At 32.6% G+C, this 25,091-nt stretch overlaps 3 protein-coding genes and 1 non-coding gene across 7 annotated transcripts; 1 reads left to right on the forward strand and 3 right to left on the reverse strand.

The window, feature by feature from the left end:
- Positions 1-428: 428 nt before the first annotated feature.
- On the reverse strand, positions 429-501 carry TRNAE-CUC (transfer RNA glutamic acid (anticodon CUC)). Its single transcript has one exon. It is a non-coding gene; the product is annotated as a tRNA-Glu (tRNA).
- Positions 502-2,355: 1,854 nt separating this feature from the next.
- Positions 2,356-4,441, reverse strand: LOC145028369 (ferritin-4, chloroplastic-like). Its single transcript, XM_078977053.1, has 8 exons — positions 4,050-4,441; positions 3,540-3,623; positions 3,382-3,442; positions 3,170-3,257; positions 3,023-3,084; positions 2,872-2,937; positions 2,716-2,779; positions 2,356-2,619 (listed from the first exon to the last, which is right to left on the reverse strand). Exons 1-8 carry the CDS (start codon positions 4,340-4,342, stop codon positions 2,570-2,572), a joined length of 768 nt encoding a protein of 255 aa, XP_078833179.1. The 5' UTR covers positions 4,343-4,441; the 3' UTR covers positions 2,356-2,569.
- An 11,709-nt stretch (positions 4,442-16,150) lies between these two features.
- On the reverse strand, positions 16,151-23,895 carry LOC145028368 (cytosolic endo-beta-N-acetylglucosaminidase 1-like). Of its 4 annotated transcripts, none has more exons than XM_078977050.1 (12): positions 23,211-23,895; positions 22,724-22,861; positions 22,534-22,643; positions 22,322-22,433; positions 22,121-22,228; positions 21,921-22,033; positions 21,739-21,820; positions 21,571-21,651; positions 21,434-21,489; positions 20,555-21,351; positions 19,475-19,581; positions 19,227-19,410 (listed from the first exon to the last, which is right to left on the reverse strand). In XM_078977050.1, exons 1-12 carry the CDS (start codon positions 23,694-23,696, stop codon positions 19,258-19,260), a joined length of 2,343 nt encoding a protein of 780 aa, XP_078833176.1. In that variant the 5' UTR covers positions 23,697-23,895; the 3' UTR covers positions 19,227-19,257. The 4 variants fall into 4 exon arrangements, with proteins under 4 accessions (XP_078833177.1, XP_078833176.1, XP_078833175.1 ...); XM_078977049.1 differs by having other exon boundaries at positions 19,475-19,584; XM_078977052.1 differs by having other exon boundaries at positions 19,475-19,584; positions 22,724-22,886; positions 23,211-23,320.
- On the forward strand, positions 16,252-17,077 carry LOC145028371 (LOB domain-containing protein 12-like). Its single transcript, XM_078977054.1, has 2 exons — positions 16,252-16,410; positions 16,592-17,077. Exons 1-2 carry the CDS (start codon positions 16,252-16,254, stop codon positions 17,018-17,020), a joined length of 588 nt encoding a protein of 195 aa, XP_078833180.1. The 3' UTR covers positions 17,021-17,077.
- Positions 23,896-25,091: the final 1,196 nt, after the last annotated feature.

Raw genomic sequence — 25,091 nt, forward strand, 5'->3', positions numbered from 1 at the left:
CAGGTTGTAAGAAGTTTCGTAGAGCGTCACAATTTCATAAGTTTATCTAAAATTAGACAACATAACTTATAATAATCTTTTTGTAGCCTTATGCCTTTAGTTATACATGATTGTGATGATCATTTTTTCTTATTAAAATGTTTCTCTTAATTTTGACGGTTTACGGCAATAAAAAATTATGGTTAATGTTTAAACGTTAAAGTTGATTCTACTAACAATGTCTCAGTCAACATCAAGTTATAATGTAAATATTTCACATAAATATTATTTAAATATGATTTCATTTTATATGATCTTCCGAGACTGATATAACAATCACATATAAGAGTATTCAAAAACCATAAAGTAAAAAAATGGGTTTAATAGTTTGAAAGTTCCAAGTGTCTCGTAACTGACCTATGTATGAAGTTAGGAAAAAAAAAATGCAATTCCGTTGCCGGGACTTGAACCCGGGTCTCTCGGGTGAGAGCCGAGTATCCTAACCAACTAGACTACAACGGATTTGGTTAAAATTACAAAATGTTTGTATATAAAGTTAGTATATAATCCGTTGTTGATCTTTCAATCATCGTTTGAATGATATCAGGTTCCAATTTCATTATCACTTTCCCGATCCGAGTCCCAACTGATTCCTGGTATCTTAGTATGGACTTGGGTTTTATCACTAATTTTTACCATCCACAGTTTTGCTTAGTTGGTGCCATTAATGATTTATCCTTCTGATTTTCAACATAATTGATGGTCATTTGTAATTTATTCACTTTCACAATTGGACACAGTTAGACAAATGCTTAACTAAAAACTTGCGAGTGTGTAGCTATGAAGATTGAAGATATTATTGTAAATAGTAAATAGTAGTGTTTTGTGATCATTTCATTTTGTATTTATACAGTCAAATGAAAATGTTAAATGAAATATTAATTATAAAAAAATATTATCATAATCAAATTTAATAAATATTAATTATATATAATATTTTATATAAATAATATATTTTATATTTATTTATCATATATTGTAAAGTCCCATAAATATGATGGTCTTGTTTTGCGTAACCAGTTGTATTATAATAGTTAAGTTTTTGGCCGATTGAGACCTCTTACCATCATCCTCACCAGATAACACTTTTTCTTTATTGATAAATGATGTGACCCATCCATGATAACAACATATATTCATTTTATTTTCAACGGATGGAATAACTCGTCGACCATTTAATCCAATAATTGTACGGTACCTCCCTCCCTCCACCTGTCACCCGTAAGGAACACTTTGGATGACACATGATTGATAACGTGTCATCCCTACCCTCTTCTACTCTTTGTTCCCATCATCTTTTTGTGTATATTTCAATATATATAAACAAAAAATAGAAAAACGAATCATTAACACATACATAGAATTAAAACCACAGTTTTTTTTTTCTTCCTTTTTTTTAATGGTTTTAAGCTTTATGGTGGGGCCAGAGGTAGGGGTGTTTGATCGGGTAATTTTTTCGGGTTTTGATTCGGGTCGGATTATTCGGGTTTTAATGTTAGAAAAAATACCCGTTACCTTACCCAAACTAAATTTGGGTTTGGGTAATTCGGGTATCAGATCGGGTTTGGTTATTCGGATATTATCCGAAATATATAATTTTTTTTTGAATTTCATTTGAAAATAAATTTAGTGAAATAAATACGTTGTGCTTAGTCTTGTTTATGTAAAGAAACGAGACATAAACGAAGTTACTCGCTTTGAACATTGAGATTTATTAGTTAATAATACTAAGATATCAAGTAATTTTTTAACAACTAAATCTAATCTAATAAGATGTTAAAGAAAAAACAAATACTTAAAGATTTTAATTTAAAAGTTTAAAATGTTTAAGATAATTGCAGCCATAAGTTTTACCATGTTCTGAAGTTTCGTCAAGATAATAAGTTTGTTAGTTGCAATAAAAACTATAATCTATAAAACAGTTAAATTTTAAAGAACAATGATAATATATAAACAATTATTTTTAATATTGTTAGTATCATATTATCATAATAAATAAATTCATATTTTACAATAATAATAAATAGTTTAAGCGTAATCAAATATATGCTATATAATTCGAACTCTACAAAAAAATAATAATAATAATTCGGGTAATTCAGGCATACCCAAAACCCAAAAAATATATCATATACCCGACCCAAAAAAATCAGGTTACCTGATTACCCGAAAAAATTTACCCGATACCCGAAAATTCGGACGGGTAATTCGGATATTGGATATTTTACGATAGGGCTAGCCGGTGGTTATTTAGAAGGGGCAGGATTAGTTTTATAATCGTGTCATAAACTTACAACAAACAGCTATTCGAAAATATGACAAAACTCCAATTTCCATGGTTGTGATTATTGAAATACCAAATATATAAACCCTTACACTTGAGAACCAAAATAAGATAAATACGTGAAAAGCATTTGTAACAAAAAGCTTAATAGGGGGAAGGGAATAGACAGCTAGTCTCTCTCTCTCTCTCTCTATATATATATATATATATATTGCTATTGCACCATCACTTTAATCGGGGTTACACTTAGACAGCAGCACCTTCGTTGAGCAGCATCTGATCAAAATGCCAAACTCCTGATATTTCAAAAAAATAATAATAATAATTATACACTTCATTTTACCAAATTCTAATATATATTATTAACCAACAAATTAAAATCGTATTTTTACCATGTCCTTTCCCAACTCTTCTTAGCTGAGCAACATATTCAGATATCTTCTTAATCGCCTCAACCTTTTATCAACAACTCCCTCATTAGCACATACCAATTATTAAATAAAACTAAAAAAAAAACAAAAAGATATCTGTATATTTGATATTTCTACCTGTTCACCCAAGAACTCGCTTTCAACAAAATCAGCTAATTGTACGTCATTGTTCTTGTTGGCTACCTGTTCACAATCCCAAAAAACTCAATTCCCACTTTTAAATCAGCTTAATAAACAATCATTAACCTCGATTGGTTAGTAATCATACCGCATGGACATGAAGGAGCTTCTCATTTGTCAACTTCTCCAGTGATAATGCAAGCTCCATGGCTACAATCAAGTCAACAAATTAAACGCAGGTAAACCAAAACATACAAATTTTGGCCAAACAATCATATCATAGCTAACAACTTACCATAAAGTGCATCTCCTTTCTCTGCATGATCAAAATCAGACAATGGCATTAAAATGGATTGCAGCTTCACCTTCCCACCACGTTTGTTCTGAAAGCAGAAAAATTTGTAGAAAAACCATATAACTTTGATCAATAACCATTAAAAGTATGCGTCAAGTTCTCAACTATATACACATGAACCAAGAAGACTGCTACAGAAAACTATCAAGCACCTGGTACTCCATAAACTTCTCAGCATGTTCTCTTTCTTCCTCACTGGATTCCTTAAAGAACCTAAAATGATTCGTATCCATAGTCCGATCAAATCTTGTCCAACTGATTGTTAATAGAAATGGCAATGATGATGATGATGATGATGATGGTAACTTACTTGGCTATGCCCTTGAGAGCAACGTTGTCCCTATCAAAGTAGGCATACATAGCATGGTACACATATGAAACATTGTACTCGACACTGAAAACAACAACAAAAAGAAGATTAGCATTAGAAACATGGACAAACTCACCATCAACAGAATCTGTTAACAAAGACATCAGATACTGTTTAAACCGATTAATGAAATGGTTAATCTCCATCAAAACGACAACAAATTGACAAAAAATGATCATTAAGTAGAGGACAATGTACTAAATATCATGCACAGAGTCACCTAAATCTATCAAAACCGAAACCTGTGAAGCTGTGAAGATATATTCACACAGACAGATTTCTCCTGGTAATTTTATCAAACACATGGCATGCGGTTTTGGATGTGCAAAGTGCAAACATATTAGATTACTAGTCACAATTTTCTAGTAAACAATAATAATAGCATATAAAACAAGGATCCAACAGAATAAATTGAAATACGAAATGAAAAAGTAAAGTAAGAAAGAGTACTTGATCTGTTCGTTAATAACGGCCTCGGAATCATCAGCGTACTTTTGACGAGCAAGAGACTGTTGAGGAACAGTAGGGACGAGATTGAGCTCCTTTTTGACCTCCTCAAACGGCTCAAACACAACGCCTGTAATCGGCCTATTATTCGAAGATCCGCCTTTCGCCGCCGCACAAATGATAACCGACGGAGGTGAAACAGAGGAGGATGATAGCTTAGAACCATTGAAATTATCCCCGGAGCCTACGGTGGCACCGTTCCGCAAGAAGATAGTCGGTGGAGCTCTTAGAAGCATGATTTCTGAAAGAGATAAAAGACGCAGAGAGTGCTTAAGAGAGTGATTAAGGGTCAAATGGAGAGCAGGTTTGTGTGTGTGTGTGTCACTGATAAGTGATAAGGAAGAAGAGGAGAAGCACTATATACCAAGTCGGCGTGGACGAACAGCCGCAGGATCGGATGACACGTGGAGGGTTAGGATTTAATAGATGAGGTAGGCGCGTGGCTGGCTCATGCTATACCTGTATAGATGCTCCAGGTTCTGAATTGTGCTTTGTCGTGACTGTGTTTGTAGCTTTGCATATCGAATATTTATTTTAAAACTTTTTAATAAAAATAATATATCTTGTAAAGTAGATAAAAGTCCGAAAACATAGAAGAACTATCCACTAAATAGTCACATCTTATTCTTAGGCCCGTGTATTCAATATTTCTTTTCATTTAACAATATGATCACCATAACAGCAAATACCATATCGTGACTCTTGAATGATAGACCAAAAGGTTCTCGTGACTTTTACAATTTATGTTTTAAATGATTGTACTGTACAACTATATAAAACATAATTTGTTGTGTATGACTGAAAAGTGTTGTGTACGAATCATCATCTAAACCAAAAAGTTCACATGTACAAAAGGTTATTTTGTCACTATTTGACAAAATTGCAAAAATGGTCTATATGGTATGTATTTTTTTGTGGTTTTAGTTCAAACCTCGATTTTCTTTAATTGGTGGTCATTTTAAATTAGTTTCGTTGCGTTTTTTGTCCATTTGAATAGTAAATGATTGTACCCTTGGACTATTTATTTTCTATTTTTCTTTCATTTATTTTTAAATCTAATACTAATTTATTTATTTTAATAATTAAAAAAATAAGAAAGGATCTCTCTCTCTCTCTCTCTCTTCTCTCTCTCTCTCTCTCTCTCTCTCTCTCTCTCTCTCTCTCTCTCTCTCTCTCTCCACAGAGTAACGAAAAAGTAAAAACAAATCTCACCCCATCTTCTTCTTCCCCAACCCAATCTTCATTTTCAACACTTCTTTCTACTAGATTACTATCCCTCTGATCCACCTAAACCTCCATCGAACACCACCAACCACCATGTCGGTCAAACAGTACCACTACCACGGTGGTAAGAAGCGTAAAATAATCAAACGAATACTCATCAGATGGGTAATTCTTCAGTGCAAAAACCTCGATTTATCCTCCAAGATGCCACCATCTACGACTTCAACGTCTCCGCCCCCATCATCCTCTCCTCCAACTTTCAGGTCGCTAACTCCTCCCAGAACCACCACAGGTGATCCAAACGTTTTGAAATTTAGGTCATATATGTATATATGTTATGATCATTGCCGACGTGAGCTTTGGTACAAAAAATTCAAGATCAATCTAAGTTTTCGTAATCTAGGGCTTCCTTCTCTGCCATTTTATTTCAAGCTAAACATCACAAAACACCAGTCATAGCAAACCTTTTAGGCATCGATGATGGAATAAAGAGTTACTAGGAGTGAAAAAATATAAAGCTGATGCATCGATGATGGAAGTAGGAGTTACCAGAGAGCGGTTGTAGAGATGAGGACCTCCACCTCCACTAATGTTTTGTCTGTTCTGTGTAGCCGGTAAGGATAAGGACCTCCACGTCCGTTAATCCCTAACCACTGTCGTTTATTGCTTCATACGTTATCATCTCCGATATGTTTGAGCTTGTGTAGAAGATAAGCCTCTTGGGGTAGAGAAGAAAAGTTTAGAAAGACAGATGTAATGGTAAGGAGAGGTGTGGTGTTTGTATGTCGCCGATAAGGATTTTGTTTGTGTGGAGAGAGTGTGTGTGTGTGTGTGTGAGAGAGAGAGAGAGAGAGAGATAGATAGATAGATAGATAGATAGATAGAGAGATCCCACTTATTTTTTTTAATTTTTTAAATAACTTAATGAATATAAGATTTTAAAAAATGAAAGAAAAATAGAAAATAAATATCTCAATGGTATTACAGTCATTTCAGTTTACCGAGAAACCAAAAAACGCAATGAAACTACCTCAAAAGGATCACCAATCCAACAAAAGTCATGATTTGGACTAAAACCCAAAAAAAAAAAAATACATACCACAATGACCATTTTTGCAATTTTGTCTCAGTATTTTATAGTTGTCTCCATGGATCATCACAACTTTTTGTGTCCGAATCATCGATCCAACAACAATTTGACAATTCTTACGTCTAGAAGTGGCAATAGGTTGATCTAGGTTGGCTTTTAGTTGAGTTTAATATTTCAACCCAACCCAACATTATTATTTAAATGAGTGCATATTTCCAACCTAATCCAATCTTTCAGATAAATGGGTTGTCATTGGGTTAATCTGTTTATATAATTTTTAACCCAACCTATTAAATAAATGAGTTAAACCTGCGGTCACCCATTTAAAATAAAAAAAATAAGTCAAATAACTAAAGATTACACCAATTAAATAAATTAGTTCCAAACTTAAATAAACTTTCAAAATATAATAAAAGCACAATCACGATTCACAAATGCAAAGAAAATTTTCAAATAACATTAAAGATATATAATTTCGAAGTGTTTTTAAAGAGTGACTAGTGTTGTCGGCACAAAGAAAAAAGACAAGAATTAGGATTGTATTTTTTTAAAAATAAATAACAATACAACATTATAATTTTTAATTAATACTTAGATTAATACATAATAATATTTAAATAATTATTAAGTTAAATTTATATTAAAATTAAATAAGTTAGTGAGTTGAAAATGAGTTGACAATAATTACCCAAACCAACCTATTTGGACTCAACCTTTTTACCACCATATGTTTAATCAATTATTTTTCTAGTTAAATCGGTTTTCTCTTAAACCAGCTCGGTTGAATCTGGTTAGAAAACTATATGGTTTTCTATTATGGACTTACCACCACCGATATATTGCATCTAACCTATCTCTTTATATAATTCAATCTTAACAAGACGTGACCATCAAAGCCAAAACGCATTTGTAGGAAAAATAAGACAAATGGTGTCTTCTTCCTCTGCTCTGACTAAGTTCATGTTTTGGGATGTGTGTATATCCTAAAGGCGCATGAAGACCCGCTAGTAGTCTATGATTCTATGTTACACTCATTTCTCTCTCTTCTACAATGGTCATGACGATGGTGTGTTGTGGTTTTATATTGGATGACGATGGTGTCATGTTTTTTTTTTTTTTTTTATAACTGATTTAATTACTCAGAAAATATAAAGTGAGTTATTGGTGTAAATCCAAATTTGCGTGTCTACATATTTATATTTACATATGTTGACGTTTTTTTTTTTTGCTTAAATGCTTGAGTAAGCTCAACAAACTAGCCAAACTCGGGCCAAGACCCAAGACTGATGAATGGCAGCCCATGTATTTACCAATTTAGCCTTATTTGAACACTAAAGTCTGAAAGGATATCTACACTATTAGCCCTGTTTGTTTTCGTTATCATGACTTTATTATGAGTACGCCAGTTCACTTTTCACATTATGTATTTTATTATATTTCTTTCGAACTTCCACCGTGTGGTTCCCAAAGAATGCAAAGCTTTAACGAGATGAAAGCTAGAGATTTGATACTGAAATAGTGAATTCTTCGAATCGGGGTGATAAACAGACGTTCCTGTTCCGGACCGACCTTACAAGAAAATAATAGAGTGAATCAAGTGGGTTATATATGATATTTTTTTAAATATTATTATACAAGTTTCTCTCATAAATATTAGACAAAATTACAAGAATGGTCCATGTGGTATGTCAAGACTAACAAGTTTGGACTCGCAAGGGTGGTCCAAAAGTTTCATTTTGTTGCGATTTTAATCCAAAATTTTCAAAACTTTTTTTAAAGACATATTTTTCCTTGGTATTTTTCTATCTTTTTATATTTTTTTATTACAAAAAACAAAAAAGAAAAAAATCTCACTCCACCCTTCTTCTTCTTCTTCTTCTTCTTCTTCTTCTTCTCTCTCTCTCTCTCTCTCTCTCTCTCTCTCTCTCCAAAAAAGCTTTAGCAGGTTGTACACTACAACCCAAACTTGTTCTTGCTTACAAAAAATCAGAAATTTGAGTTCTTGAGTTCAGATCTTGTAGTTGTATGTGTTCATGTTCTAGATTTCTTGTATGTGTTCTTGTCATATTGTGTGTGTGTGTTCCAAATCCATTTATTTGATGCTCCAATTTTCAAAAATTCGATCTAGAGATAAAAATACGACATGTGTGTTCTTGTGACCAGAAAATCAAAAATTAATCAATACACTTCATCTCTCTCATACACACAACATCAAGAGCACAGTAGAATCAATGATTTCAGGAATAAAAACATTTCTATGTGTGTGTTTTCTAACCCGATTCCAACAACAAAAAACATTTTTTAGAACTCAAGAATGCAAGAAATCTACAGATAGATGAACAGATCTGAAGCAAAAAACCCTAACTAAAAAACGAAGACATAAACCCTAATTGAAGAACAAAGTCGTCGTAGAGATCTGAACATCTCCTTACGGCGAATCGAGAAGAAAAACATGATCGGAAGCAACAAGAGGGATAGATTGATGGTTGTTGAGGAATTACGAATAAGGGGAGCCCGTTTTTGTAGCGATCCTCTTGGGCTCTTCGACCTCGTCTCCGGCAGCAATCGAATAAAGAAAGGAAACAACAACAACAACAATCGACCAATGGATAGCATCATCAGTGCTTGACTAAAAAAAGAAGGAGAACAAAAACGACAGCAGGTAGGGGTTTCGTGGGATTTCTCAGCAACCGTAGGAGGTGTGGTTAGAACAGAGGCAACAACCTCATTCATTCTGTTTCGTTTTTCCGGTGAGTCAAGGAAGAAAATAATGAGAGGGGAATCGAGAATAACAACAACTGAGGGTGTTTGGGTGGTGCTTCGACAAGAGGAGGGTGAGAATTTGTGAAATCGTTGGTTCCTCCTTCCCTTCCTTTACCAGAGGTCAAAACGAGAGTGAGAGAGAGAGATAACTGAGTATTTTCTTTTTTCTTTTCTTTTTTAGATTTTTGTAATAAAAAACTAAAAAAAAGATAATACCAAGCGCAAAATCATCATTTTATAAAAAGATCAAAACAAAATAGACCAAACTCGCGACAAAATGAAACTTTTTGACCACCTTTGCGAGTTTAAACTTGTTTGGACCAAACTTGCTTGTTTTGACATACCACAAGGACCATTCTTGTAATTTTGTCTAAATATTATGATAAATGATAAAGTGTATAAAATGGAAAATAAGTCAATAATGATGTATTATTTTGGAAATTTTAAGCATATAAATATATTTCTTCATTTCTAGTCAATCGCCAGAAAAACAATTTAGCAACTTATCACTTTTTGATTTCGAATAAACTAATCAAACTAGTATTTTTTTTCCAAACTTCGTTTTGACAATAACATATTTTGATATTAGCTCCCTTTTAAGGAAAATTGCCTTTGAGTAACGAAAAATTTGTTTCTCGACAATATCCAAAAATTCGACGTGATATATTATAATATAATACTACTCTTATATGGGTTTGAGATTGATGATAATGTAACCTTGTAAAATAACAAACTTTCTAAATGTGAGAGTGGCGGAAAATCTTCTATGTTGATACAAGTTTTAGGACTTTTGCATGTTCATTAAATTAGTTACAGTCTTCCGAAGTCGGGATATCAAAATTGAAAGTTTTTCAGCTTTTCAAGTTTAATGTGTAATATGTGAAACTTTTAGAAATTGCATAACTCATACTTTTGACATCGGATTATAACATCCCAAATTCTCACGCTAGAATTTTCATTTTTAAAATAATATAACATCCATTTTTAGTAAATTACATTCATGTTAAACCATTTGTTCATAAACCATTATTCCGAAATCATAGTTAATAAGAAGATAATGTGGAATCTCAATAATAAATTTGTTGATGTGTATGTATAGTCTCACATTCTCAATTCGATAAGTACTTGTAAAAATATTTAATCCACAACTGTAAGTACAAAGCTTAGTGAGTTCCCCAAATATCGCATACAACACAACATAACAATCAACTATAGGTTACTAGCAACCCTGGGTACTATCAGCGGTCCCAATTGACCAACAACACGCCTTGTGGATTAACATCACATCTAACGGGTTATCAAAAACCATGAGAATTATCAGCAGTCCCATAGACTCATAGTTGTCTAGAAGTTATCAACAACTTGATTCGCATATAACAATAATCAACAAAATAAGACCCATATGATCAACACGTATATAATACTACACAAGCTAGTATAGTGAGAAGACTCACCTCGCAGGTAGCAGCTAAACACCACAACTCTCATCCAGTAAAGACTGATATGGCACCTAAAAGCAATAAAGAGTACCACTATCAGTATACACTCCAAAACCCTTAAATTGACCAAAGTCAACCCATGCCGAAAGTCAACGGTCAAATGTCAAAAGTCAACGGTCAACCCTCCTATGCCTTGCGTACAAGCTGCTCTACACATGGCGTAGAGCTCTAAATGGAGACGAGCCAAAACTAAGCTACATTTAGCATAGGGGGATTTATGCCCTGCGTAGCAGCATGGCTGCCAAAAATTCCATTATATATATATATATATATATATATATATATATATATATATGTGTGTGTGTGTGTGTGTGAGCAAAGTATACAACTCAATGTCTAGGTAAATTATAATTCTTATTGTATTTGATTTTGAATATTAAGGAATGTAGATCTTGTTTAAGTAGATATTTATCATTATTGAGAAATATTACTTTGTGGTATACATCAAAATTATGAAAATTTAATATTGTAAAAAGCTCGGGTTAATGGGTTGGGTATTCTTTGATTCGGTGGATACGAGTATGGATTCGATTATTTAAAACCCTGAACAGGACGGTTTCATGTTTTTAAAATTTTTAAAGGATTTGGATCAAAGGTGATTCGCTCCAAATCTGCTCCATTGATAGGTCTACTTCCTGACGTTGATGTCCAAATCTGAAGCATATCAGAAATACTTGGTGAAGAAGTATTTTGAAGATTTGATCTAATATGTTCCTTATTTACCATATCTAAACATTTATCTTAAAAGATTCAATCCCATCAAATCAGTGATTTGATTTTATCAGAAGATTTGGAAAATCTACATAAAGTTTTATCTCCTATCTTTGTGATAATTGGTTAGGTTAGACTAGTATTTATAGTAGTTGATCTCATTAGTTGAGAGTTAATAATTTGTATTGTATTCTGTGTGAGAGAGGCTATGTAGAGAAATCTGAGAGTTTGTGGTGAGTTTTTTGAGAGAATTCAAAATATATGTTATTTATGGATCATTGTGCTTAAACATAAAAACCCGACAAATAAAATTGGTTTTTATTTATTGAATAATTGTGTTATTATTCTGTGTTTCTATTAGATTCATACACAAGTGCTAGGTTTTGAGACTTTGATAGGACAATATAAAGAACCGAAAATGGGTCCGCTAGATGAAAATCGATCCCTATTCGACATAAATTCTGATTCGATCCGCCAACCGGACCGACCAATTGCTCACCCTTACAAATAACAATCACAAAAACGAAAGTTAACTACAACAACCAACCGACCGAAAAAGACAAATAAAATTCTTAAAATTACAAAAAATATATATATTTTTATATTAATAAATTAACAAAAACCCAGATAAGTGACAATGACATTAGTCCTTTCTAGGTACGTTTAGGTTTGAAAATCCATCATCTTTTCGAATAGTCCAGGCAACACTCGAAGAAAACACAAAGTCAATAAATTAAGATATAAAAGTGGTAAAGAGAATTATCGAATTTTATATATTTTATGTTGGGTACACAAAAAAAGAAAATATCAATTACAACATATACTATGGACGGTTTTAGATGAATCTAGACGATAGCATCTCACTTAGATTGGAAGGAGTGGGAGGAAAGCTTCCCTCACTTTTGGTGGATCATACCTCTTTTTCCCTCACCTAAAAGCCAAGGAATAGGTGAAAAGCCTTTCCCTTACTTTTTTTTTTTAATTAAATAAAATTATTTAACGGTTTCCTTACTTTTGTTATGAATTATAATTTTTAAATGGTTTTCCGATTTCCTCAAGGTAAAACTGCAACGCTTCTTGAAGTATTTCTTCGTCGCCTTGGCCGCTTTTTCGTTGGGTTTTTAGGTTGTTGTACAACCAGTTAATTTTTGAAACCCCCTTTGCTATTTCTCGAAACATCGAATTAAGTTGATGTTTCGTACGGTAATCGTCACATTTTCCTAGCTCCTCTCGAAATCGTTCTAAAATGCGAAACCAAAAATGTTCTCCTGGTTGTGCGTTTCCCTGAATCGAATCTTCAGAAATATAAACCCAAGCTTTGACCAAAACTAACTCTTTGTGTGGAACCCATGCTGTCGGCTTTTGTCTTCCCGGTTGTGCGACACCCTCGCGCACTTGTTTTTTCCCTTTACGTCTTTGTGGTGGTGGTGTTGGTTGAGTTTCGGGAACCATGTATTCTTCTTCCACGTCATCCGATTCATCGACAAGTTGGTGGTGGTGTTGGGTTTGGGTTTGGGTTTGAGTTTCAGATTGAGTTTGGGGTTGAGGTTGATTTGGCGATCGTTGATCCGGAAACACAACAAAGTTTGAAAACATTTGTGAGAGAACATTTGGAACTTGCATCGGGTAATATTAGCCAACATTTTGGTATTGTAATTGTAGTGAAGATTGTATGGGAGCATCGAGTGGGGGGGCGATAAACTCCTTGCGGGGATGAATCGATAGCAAAAATGTTGCGATGAGGGATGTTTATACTCGAACCATGGCTTTTTTTTTTCCGTCGATCGGAACTTGGGGTTTGTTTGTCGGGATTCATTCTTTTTTTGTTGATATAAAGTAGAGAGAATAGAGAATAATGTGATGTTTTTAGTTATATGTATATATTTATAGTAGTTGTAAAAGGATATATATATATATATATATATATATATATATATATATATATATATATATATATATATATATATATATATATATATATGTATGTATGTATAAAAATAAAAACAAAAGTAGCCGTTACAGCAAAAATAAATAATAATAATAAAATACATTTTTTACCGTTATGCAACGGTAGTTTCTCAAAAAAAAAAAAAAAATGAAAAAGCCGGTCAATCGCAGCAAGAGAGAGAGAGCGGGAGAGGCTTCCCTCTCCGTTTCCCGCACAACTCATTCCCGCACCGATGGTGTGGTGTTCCGTCGGGCAGGAAGCTCCCCGCTTCCTTTCCCCGCACCCGTTCCATCCGGCCTTACAAAAAATTAGACAATTAGTAGGGACAATAAATAAATCAGCACATTTATGTTGCATTTATTTAGGATTTTAGATTAAAAAACTGTTTAATTTATCTGTTTTAGTCATGAAGGTTATACAATGGACGGTTGCTTTTGAAGTTTCAGTTTTATGAAATCTTAACATACAAAAGCCGTAAATCGATCTCTCAACCATCTCCCCAATGGCATGGGTTTTGAAGATGACCGTATTTATAGAAAGGTTTCATGTGTTTAGATTTAGGGTTTTATTTTTGTATTTGTTTTGCAATATTTGCCTTTGATCCTTTCTTACACCTCCGAGTTCAACTTAACATGAGAAAAGAAAGAAAATTGGTGGAAATGAGAAGAAAATACAAAAAATTGGTGTTTTCGTATTTCATTAAAGGAAGGAAGCGGAAGAAAATGAAAATATCACTTTCCGTCTTAACTTTTTCTTCCGATTTGGGAGAATTTGGAAACAAATAGCAAAATGATTAACACAAAAGAAATTTTTGTTTTCTTTTCATTTATCTTCTTTTCTCTCATGACTTTTTTTTGTCTTCTCTATTTTTTTTTTATTTTTTTTTATTTTTTTATTTTTTTTTTGTTAAATTCGGGAATTAGGCCTTAGTGTTTGATTGTAATTATTATTATTATTATTATTATTATTATGGTTTAAGACGAAGAGGCACGTGAAGGTTGAAGACAAAGAAACATAAGGTTGAAGAAAATTTGGTATCAGAAGTGGCTTTAAAGTTTTATTTTGGTGTTCGGAACCCATTTGATTTTTATTTTGATTGATATGAACTGGATTTTTTTGTTTGGAGTTATTTTGATTTTTAGCCTAATACTATTTTAGGGAAACATATACATCTTTTTCTTATATCATATACATCTTTTTCTTATATCAAGGAGTAACTGAACCATGAAATGAGAAAAATGACTTGCTATGCTTATGCAACACTAGGTATAACAAGTTACTAGAAGTCTTAAACCTGGCACCGATATTTTTAGTAGGTACGAAATAACACAACAATTTATATATAACATCAACACAACATAATAATGTATTTTGCTTTACTAACATGAAAACAACGCAGTTAAAACATAATAAAAAAAACAATCAACACAGCAAAAAGAGAAAATATAATAAAATAAATATTTAGTTTATTCAAAATAATACATAATAAACACGACAACCGAATGTTAATATTATGTTAATTTCACTTGACACAAAAAAGAATTAGAATTTCAGTTTTATCCAAATTTCATTCAATATTATATTATGTGTTTTTGTCGTATTGTTTTATGAATTGCCACTTACAAGTTACTAGCTTTTAATATATCAAAAGTTACCAACCATAAAAAGGTCTCCAACTTTCATTTTTATAAAATTGACACGTTTTAAAGTTTGTTATGAATTAAATTATTTTACAAATTTGAGCAAACTTAGTTTTTTTTTTCACAAATTTACTTTTTCTTTTTTCATATTTATTTGTCTAAGAACAAAAATTATAAAAATCAGCTAAATTCGGGGTTTAAAAATATAATTATTCAAAGTTCAAATAATACACATTTATATATAAAATAAAAACTAGATATGAACTCGTAATTGATGATTAAAAAGTTATATATAAAGATAGAAATATTAAGCTTTTTTTAAAAAATGTTAAATATCAAGATGTAAACATTAAGTTTTTCTTAAAGTAAATTTCATAATAAATACAAACAAAATGATGGATAAATAAATAATTCAATTTATACTAATAAAATAAACTAACGGAGAAATAATTATATTTTGACCATATTTGTGTTTTAACCATTTTTTTTAGTTTTATCAATGAAAAACAACAAAGTTTGATTATTTTTCCTATGTAGATCATTTTGGCTTAAAATAACAAGTGAAAATTAATTTCTAAAAATTAATAGCAAAATTACATGTATCAAAATACATGAGAATGTGACAAGTGGTATAAATGATTTTTATTTATTAAAGTAGAAAATGTTAAAATTTAAGAAAAATGAAAATCATCAAATGGTCCATGTGGATGATAAGTGAACATTTAGTCAACGATCTTTGTCGAGCCCGAAACAAATTAATCAATGTGGAAATGACCAAATCCCAAGTGCAACCGTAACTTTAAGTTTAAAGGCAAACGCCTTCATATTAGAAATTTCACAAGTTAATGGTAACTCAGACATAGTTGTCTAAATATGACATAAATCCTTTGTATTTATTAGTTAATTTAAAAAAATAACTAAGATAAGTTAAATATCACCCAAACGTACTCAAAGTCTCACACATCTATAATCTTCTAATACATCATCATACTAATTATAATCATCATATTTAAATATTACTTGTTATAGAAATTACAATAGTAAACGCGTCCATCCAAGCTACAACTCACACACTTGCCTCTAATATAAATATTACACAAAGACTTCACTTCCATTCTTCACATATCCCCTCAAAAACTTGCTTCTTCTTCTTCTTCTTCTATTCTCTCTCTCTCTCTCTCTCTCTCTCTCTCTCTCTCTCTCTCTCTCTCTCTCTCTCTCTCTCACACACACACACACACACACACAAACACACAGACACAGAGAGAAAATGGCACCTGGGAATTCTCCATGTGCTTCATGCAAACTACTGCGAAGAAGATGTGCGAAAGACTGCATTTTTGCACCCTATTTTTCATCGGATGAACCCCACAAATTTGCAATCGTTCACAAGATCTTCGGTGCTAGCAATGTTAGCAAGATGTTGCAGGTACCCCCACCCCCCCACAACATCTGTATCTCAAGGATGTTACATCTGCCTGTCTGTGCTCATGGCACAGGCAGACAGACAGATGTAACATCCTTAAAATGCACGGTGTATACATATACACTTCATATAAATCATATTTAAACAAAACTAAGCTGATCAAATTGTCACAAATTAAATTTAGGAGCTTCCTGTTTGTCAAAGAGCGGATGCAGTAAGCAGCCTGGTGTATGAAGCGAATGCAAGAATGAGAGATCCTGTTTACGGATGTGTAGGGGCAATTTCGTATTTACAGAGTCAGGTTTCACAGTTGCAAATGCAGCTGGCAATGGCTCAGGCAGATATGCTATGCATTCAAATGCAACAAGAGTCTCCAGTACTATCCGCCAATGGTGTCTTGCCAGGTCATCCTGGATACAGCAATAATATGTTAACAGAGGATGGCGTCTCTTCAGATGACATGTCATACTCGCGTATGCATAATAGTAATACCATCATCAACCATCATCATCATCATCATCATCAACATCAGGAACAATACTTGAACTTTACTTGTAACAATGTAATTCAGTACGACACACTGAAGAGAGAGTCTTCTTCTCTTTGGGCATGATGATAAACGTTATTTAAAGTGGTTTAATTATAATACAAGTATCTTTTAGATCTTTAACTTTGACTTTTCTTTAAAGTGTTTACAGTTAACAAACAGTTCCTTCTTTGTGTGTTTTGCATGGGTGTGTAAACGTGTGAAAGAGAGTAGTAGTAGTACTCACTTGGGTTTTGTTTTTATTCGAAGTTACAAGTAGAGCAAGACAAAAAAGAAAAAAAAAAAAAAACAATAGCAAGTAAAGAGCAGGTAAATGTTTTTGAAAACATGGGGAGGTTTAATGGAGTCAACTCTAGCATGTGGCACAATTAAAAACTATACAAATAAATAAATAAGAAATATCAACGCCTCGATTTTCGTTAAACGCGTAATTATTTGAAATTGTTATTTTTTCGTAAAAAATACATATATTTGAGCCTTGATCTCTTAATTCTTATTTCAAATAATCAAGATCTGCTGATTAGAACCAAATAGCTAGCTAGCTAAGTATGTTCTTCTCAATCCATAAGGAATATATTAAAAAGGACTTAACAAAAGCATCTTTGGAATTAAATTACTTAGTTTCTTTGTGGAATGCCAATCATAGAAACTTCAAAACAACAGTAAACTGAAGGCTAAACTTTGTTTATTAATTATTATGATCATGGGTCAAGTGTAGATAGAAAACTGCAAGACATTTCGTGCATTAAAGACTTGTACTGTATGGATGCATAAAAGTACAAGTTTGAGGTATGTTTAGAACGTGATCAAGAGAGGTTGTTCACGTGGAGTGGGTGGTGGGTGGAGTAATGAGTTAACGACAAATGTAAACAAAACAACGTCTATGACTTCACTTGTGGTCTAGATTTTTTAATATAAAATGAAGAAAAAACCTATCCAATTATTCAAACAAATCCAAGTGTTTGGATAAATTAGAAAAAGGATAAAAAGCAGTGAATACAAGTGCAAGTGAACTTACTAAAAGATTCCTCATTTCTATAGTTTAATTAACGACCAAATCATTTTAAAAAAAAAAAACGAAAAATCAAAACAGTATAAACAAGAAAAGGAAGGGAAATGAGAGGTTTTTGGTCAAGAATGCATCATGAAACATGTGGGACACAAGTTCACAGCGACCAAGGCATATCAAATGCTTGGAATTACTAGTCAAACCTTACTAATAAAAACAGAAATAGTCAAACTTAGTGGGTGGGATTGAAAAGGTTAATAGGAGAATCATCATTGGAGATAAAAATATGAAAAATATACATATAATATTGCATTTGAAACCACTATTTAAATGCTTCCAAAAGGTGACAAAATCATCACAAGCCAAATATTGCCACGGGTGAAAACGAAAGGCAAGTCGTTACGTGGTGACAAAATCCTCACATGCCATATATTGCCATGAATGAAAGGCATGTAACGGTGATAGATTACTATTGAGGACAACGAAGAAGAAATTTCAACAGTATAGAAATTAAAACTTTGGAAAATGACATGATTCACCTTCATTAATCAAATATTTGTTTATGCAATTCGTTTTCAAGGATTAAAAAAAAAGAAGAAGAAGAGTAAATAATAGTAAATCTTTGTAGGTATTTGAGTGTGGTGGGCTCGAGGGGTAATGCTTCCAAATGTTGGGTTTGGTTTAAACTTTAAACTTTTAAAAAGACATTTTTACCCTGTTTTGGGTTTGGTTTCTTCTGCAAACAGAAAACACAACCAAAAAGTTTTTTTTGGTTCTCATTTAATGTCGCAAAAAAGGTGTGCCCAACTCCAATATTCTACTTTCATTGTTTTGTTTATGATACCATTTTATCTTCATTTATTCATATCAGAGCATTATACTTTGAAAAATCTACCAAATAATAGATTTTTCAAAGTATACAACCTTAATACAAAAACAGTTGAAAGTAGAATGATATATAATACACAAATCAATGAAACTACATTGCTATTTCCTGTTACAACAACTACATAACTTATACAAGTTATAGAAAAAACTTTTTTTTTTTTTATTAAAACGACATAAAAAAGCAGCATATTCAACAAACCTTCAACATGAAACCGAAGAAAGGGAGAATCCACAAGCTTGGATGATGAATTTAAGACTTGAAATGCCAGCTGGCATGAAAAGGTCAGCTATATAAAAAGCTTCCATTGTTGCCACTCCAAGAAAGTTTGATGATTTTACTGATTTGCCCTCTTCATTTTCAACATAAACCTAACATAGGTAAAGATCCAAGTAACATTACTCAAAGCTATAATCTGTATACAAGGATGCACACAAACATAATCCAGCTTAAACCAAGATAAATCTTCAATTTCCGATTTTTTTCTTCAAGCTTCTGGATGGAGTCTTTACAACCACACATCTGGTCATCAACCCAACCTAAGAACTTGCAATTTGGTCCCTGAAAATTTCACATATTTTAGGGTTTTTTTACAAATTTCACACAAGGATGCAATCCATGATACCTTATTTATACAACTATAGAAACACCGCCTTCCTGTGTTGTCCTTGCTCCATGAAGTTCGGATCACTGCTTCTGCTCCACAATTGCATATTCTTGCATTTTTTTCTCCTTCTTAGAAGGAAAACCAGAGAATAGAGATGAAGGAGAATGGAGGAACCAAAGAGAAGTGTGGGTAAGGGTGCCTTTGTCTAAGAGGGTTTTCTAAATAAATGACAAAAATGCCCCTGCATGTGGGGCATTTAAAGCCAGGGATGAAGCATGCAATTTTTAAAATAACAATGGAAGGTCCGAGTGAAATACAAAACATAGGGATGCAATGCGGAGATTGGGGTAAACCACAGGGACGATTCGTGTGCATTTAATTAACCACTATTTAAATACTTCAAAAGGTGACAAAATCATCACAACACCAAATATTGCCATGAATAAAAGAAAGACAAGTAATGATGATATATTACTATTGAGGACAAAATTGAAGAAAAGTCTAACAGAATAGAAAATATAAATTTGGAAACAGACATGATTCACCTTCATTAATCATTTTTTTTTTAAAATTTGCTTTCAAGGATACAAAAAAAAAAAAAAAAAAAAAAAAAAAGTAAATCTTTGTAGGCATTTGAGTGTGGTGGACTCGAGGGGTAATGCTTCCAAATGTTGGGTTTGGTTTTAACTTTAAACTTTTTAAAAAGACATTATTACCCTGTTTTGGGTTTGGTTTCTCATATTTTCAGTTATTTCTATAGGAGATATATTCAAGGGTTAAAGAACTAGCAATCTACTTTCATTGTTTTGTTTATCATACCATTTTGTCTTTATTTAATTCTATTAGAGCATTGTAGTTAGAAAAATCTACCCAATAATAGATTTTTCAAACTATAATACCTTAATAAGAAAAAAATTAAAAGTAGAATGGTATATTAGAACAGATAAAAGTATGATACTATATAATACTAATACACAAATCTATGAAAGTACATTGTTATTTCCTGTTACAACAACTACATAACTTATACCAGTTATAGACTTAACTTCTTTTATTAAAAACATGAGCATAAAAAAAAAAGCTATGTATTCTACGAACCTTCAACTTTCAACCTAAGAAAGGGAGAATCCACAAGCTCCTGAGAAGCCCCACCAGACCCACAAGCTTGGATGATAAACTTAAGACTTGAAATGCCAGCTGGCACCAAAAGGTCAGATATATAAAAAGCTTCCACTGATGCCACTCCAAGAAAGTTTGATGATTTTACCAATTTACCCTCTTCATTTTCCACATAAACATTGTACTTGGAAAACCCAGGAGACACACCGCTGTTCAATGTCCATAGAATCTTGAGAGAAACCGAACCAGATCTCCAGTTGACATTTTGACTTTTGACATTCCATTCCGATGCTGGTGGGAAACTCATGTTTTGTGGTGAAGATTTGATGGAAATATGACCAAGAATGGAATAGAATTCCGATGACGAAGTTAATTTAGATGAGGTTTTATAGCATACAGCATGGATACCGGTTAATGTGGACCCCACCATTGTGACACTGCTATCTTGTATCACCCATCCAGATGATGTTTTCTTCACATGACGTGGCATTATCACACTGTCGAATTTGCTTGAAAACTGGTTCATGGTGAGTAATGTATCTCCAGATGATGCAAGAAGAATCGATGTTTTGTTTTCCATGTTAATGGTGTTTGTAAACTCAAGAGAAAGACCAATCATAGAGCTCCCATCTGATTTTACAGAGTATGTAAAGTGGACTGGTGAATCACCCATGTGAAGCTCTCCTTGAAAGATTCTTTTTTTCAAATAAGCACCATCTTCAAGGACTCCTTTGAATGTAATATTCCCTCCTCCACTATAAGATGATTCCTTCAAACTAAAAATGAAAAACTATAAATCATTAAATTGTACATTACCAAATTAAAAAGTTTAGAATATTTATATACTTGTTAACTTACTCAACGTATGCTTGAATTGTTTCAGTCGTGGTATCTCCAGAAAACTCAAGAACAGGCTATCAAAACACACAAATGACATTTAAAAAAAAAAAAAAGATATGATGATGAGGCGAAAAGTAATCACAAAAATATGTTACCTGAAAGCTTTGATTAGAAAGATTGTTCCATGGAGCATCTGAAACTGATTTTCCATCAACAGAGAAATGGTAACTATTACCCTGTTATGTTATTAACTTATTATCAGTAAACAAATATTAGTATGTGGTTATCATGAGTAAAGGATTGAAACTATGCTTATTATGTACCCGATCAAAGTTTGAGTAGAATGGAAGAACTTCAGGATAACTTCGTGTTATTCCCCATGATTTTTCAACAAGGCTCCACCACCTAAAATACATTATATATAAGTAACCACAAATTAAATAAGAGCTAAAAGTTAAAAAAAAAAAAAAAAAAAAAAAATAAGAATAATAGAGAAATGTAATACCGATTTTGAGCAGTTTGAAAATCCGGGGGTTGTTTAGTCTCGTAAACCCATCCAGGAGCAAATATGGCTGCTGACACATCATCTTTCTTTATTACATCAAGTGCCACATTTGCCTATTATGCAAAACATAGTGGCAATTACAAAAATGAAATTTAAAAAAATTAAAAAAATGGATCTTGAAAATTAAATAAGCTACATACTGTCCATTGTCCACCACCATAAGTGCCTCTACCAAAAACATCGATTCCCATGTACACATCAAACTTTCTATCACCAGCAACAGCAGCTGACAACTTTGGATAATCTTCCTACATTGTACATATCATAACATCCTTAAAAACAAAAAGGTAGAACATTTAAACAAAATAATTAATAAAAAAGGAAGATAATGATAGAAATACCGTCCAGGAATAGTTTGTAAATATGCCATCACATATATCAAAAAATGGCTTGTTGTAGTTATTCAACTGATTTTGCCAATTAAGTTGCCCCTCAGTTGTAACACTATCATACCTACATACATATAGCCATATAGCCATATAGCACATGTTTCAGCTTAAAGACAACAGAGTATACAAATTGAAAAAACAATTATAATACTGGAAACACCTACCAGATTACTAAAGATCCAGGCACTGAAGAATGCATAACCTGGGTTAAATGGCTGACAAATTCTTTCATAATGGGGATCTTTTCAATATCCAAACTGACCTCCATATTTATCTGTGAAAACAGGATCAACAAATCATCATATGATTATGAAAAGTTATCTGATATATGATTATGAATATGATGTTACTTACCAGCCACCCATCGAAGCCCAATGCAACAGCAAGCTCAGATAATCGCTCAGCATACATGTCAGCAACTGTAGTTGATGCCAGAAACTGATCTGCTATCAATTTTCCTTCATCCCACTCTACTATAAAAGTTCCCAGGACCTGTAGTTCTGTAAACAATTAGAAACTGTTCCGGATTTTAGGACTCCAATCTTACATATAGTGAGGATAAGATCACCATTAAGATCGCAAAAGAAAGCTACAGCCAAAGAAGTAATGTGCATCTTAGAGGCAGAAATAAAAAGTGTTGATTATTCAGAAATTCCAGATGGTTTTGTTTAATGATTTTCCTCCTTGATTTCTATATTAATTTTACTTCAGATCCTGTTTGAATGATTGATGAATTTTGAAATTTTGAAATGATCTCACGTCTCCATGATCAGAGACCAGAAAACTGTTTCAAACGATTAAGTTATTCAGATTACGTAAGAAGTCAACGTATGAGAAATACCTTGACTCCATGTTTATGAGCAGCATTAACCCAACCAGGAGGCGGCAAAGTAACCAAACTATGTGAAAAATAGATGAACACATCCATCAAATACCAATGCCATATTGAATAGGCATCAGCATTACTCCCTCCTTGAACCCACTTATCATCGGTGTACCCTCCTGCCATATCATGGCACACCATAATCCTCCGGCGATTCGGCAACGAAACACCATCAACACCACTGCGACGTAGAGGGACCGAAGCCTTATTGAACTGGAAATGGAAAGAATCGAAGTATGTACGAAGTTTCAAGTCTTCTAAGGTTTTGATTGGGTAGGAGACGGGGACGGACGGCACACGCGGGTCGAATTCGGGTTCTGGGGAGTCGTCGGGGTTCATTTTGGGGGAAAATACAGTGAAGATAGGGTCGATGATTGAATTGTAGAAATTGCGAACGGAAATCAGGGTTCTGCGGCTTATATAGGTTCGAAAGAGGTTTAGCATAAAAGGATGCTTCAGCAGTCTGTGTTGAGTTCTGGGGGAGACGAAGACGATGCCGAAAAATTTGGGTCAACTATAAAATGCATGTTCATGTTCATGTTCATGTTCATGTTCTTGTCAAAAGAATTAACTTTAAATGAGCGTTGGGTAGGCAGTAACGAAGGTGGGAATGGAATACTTCTTTTACTCGTTGTCAAGGAACAAATAAAAAAGATTGGTTACTCTTTAAAGAAAGTAATAAATCATACATGATACCATTTCTTAAAGCCTTAAAAGATATTGATTTTGATTCGGCTTCATCTCTAGTAGCAAAAAATGACACGCTACATTTATTCGTTACGAACATGACGTGATAAATGAGTTTGACGAAGAGACTTCAATTTATTCAAGGGAAGTGATTTTTGCAAGGAATTATTTAATACTTCCAAAAAATAATTAATGTATGGACTATTTTACCCCAATTCATTTAATTCATTTAGCTAATATATATGGATAATTAATATAAGAGCGATAATATGGGATCTTATCTATTTTTAGGTGAATAAACCTAAATACCAATTTTTATTTTAAAAAAACTCAGACGTCGCCTTGGAAATCAACAGACATACGACGATCTTCTCCGGCCTTCGTTCATCTTTAATCGGTAAGCTTCAATATCATTACAATTATTCACAAATAAGTTTACAAATAACAAAATAAGATGCGAATAAATAATAGATGTATCTTTGATTTAGTTAGAAAAACTATTCCGTCTTCAAATCACAAAAGAAAAAAGAATAATAAATGTTACGGTGACCACATGTGCTTTTAGTTTGAATAGTTACATGTTTTTCATGTGATGTTAGTTTGGAATCATGTAAGAAGCAAACATATATTAAATTTTGAATATGATTGTTTTTCTTGAATAAAAGCCTTTTTAATTTAGTGTCGAAGCAATATCAAATACATGTAAAAAGATAGATGCACAAAAATTTTCTACTAATAACATTAAGTTCTTATGTCTTCTTCTTCTTCTTTTTTAAATGTTAGATGAAAAAAACTAAGCAATATTTTGACTTTTTTTTACCTGAAAAAAGCATTAAACAACTGTTTTATGTAGTTGTATTTTAGACTTTTTGATTATGTTAACACCATATGAAAACTTGAATTGTTTATGATTATGTTAAACTCGAATTGATTATGATTTAAAACTGAAACATAAATTGATTATGATTCAAAATGTGTTAAAAATGATTTTCATTCTGTTAACATATTTATTCAAAATGTTAACTTTAATGTGAAAAATTGATTCAATAGAGGGAATGGATTCATCAAGTTCTACGGTACAAAATGAAGAACTTTATTTAGCTAACTCCAAATTTGAGTCGTATGATGAATTACTAAAGAGTTTAAGAGATT

The sequence above is a fragment of the Lactuca saligna genome, chromosome 2 (genome assembly GCF_052625555.1).
Source record: "Lactuca saligna cultivar CGN05327 chromosome 2, ASM5262555v1, whole genome shotgun sequence".
In the NCBI taxonomy this organism is placed as follows: Eukaryota; Viridiplantae; Streptophyta; class Magnoliopsida; order Asterales; family Asteraceae; genus Lactuca; species Lactuca saligna.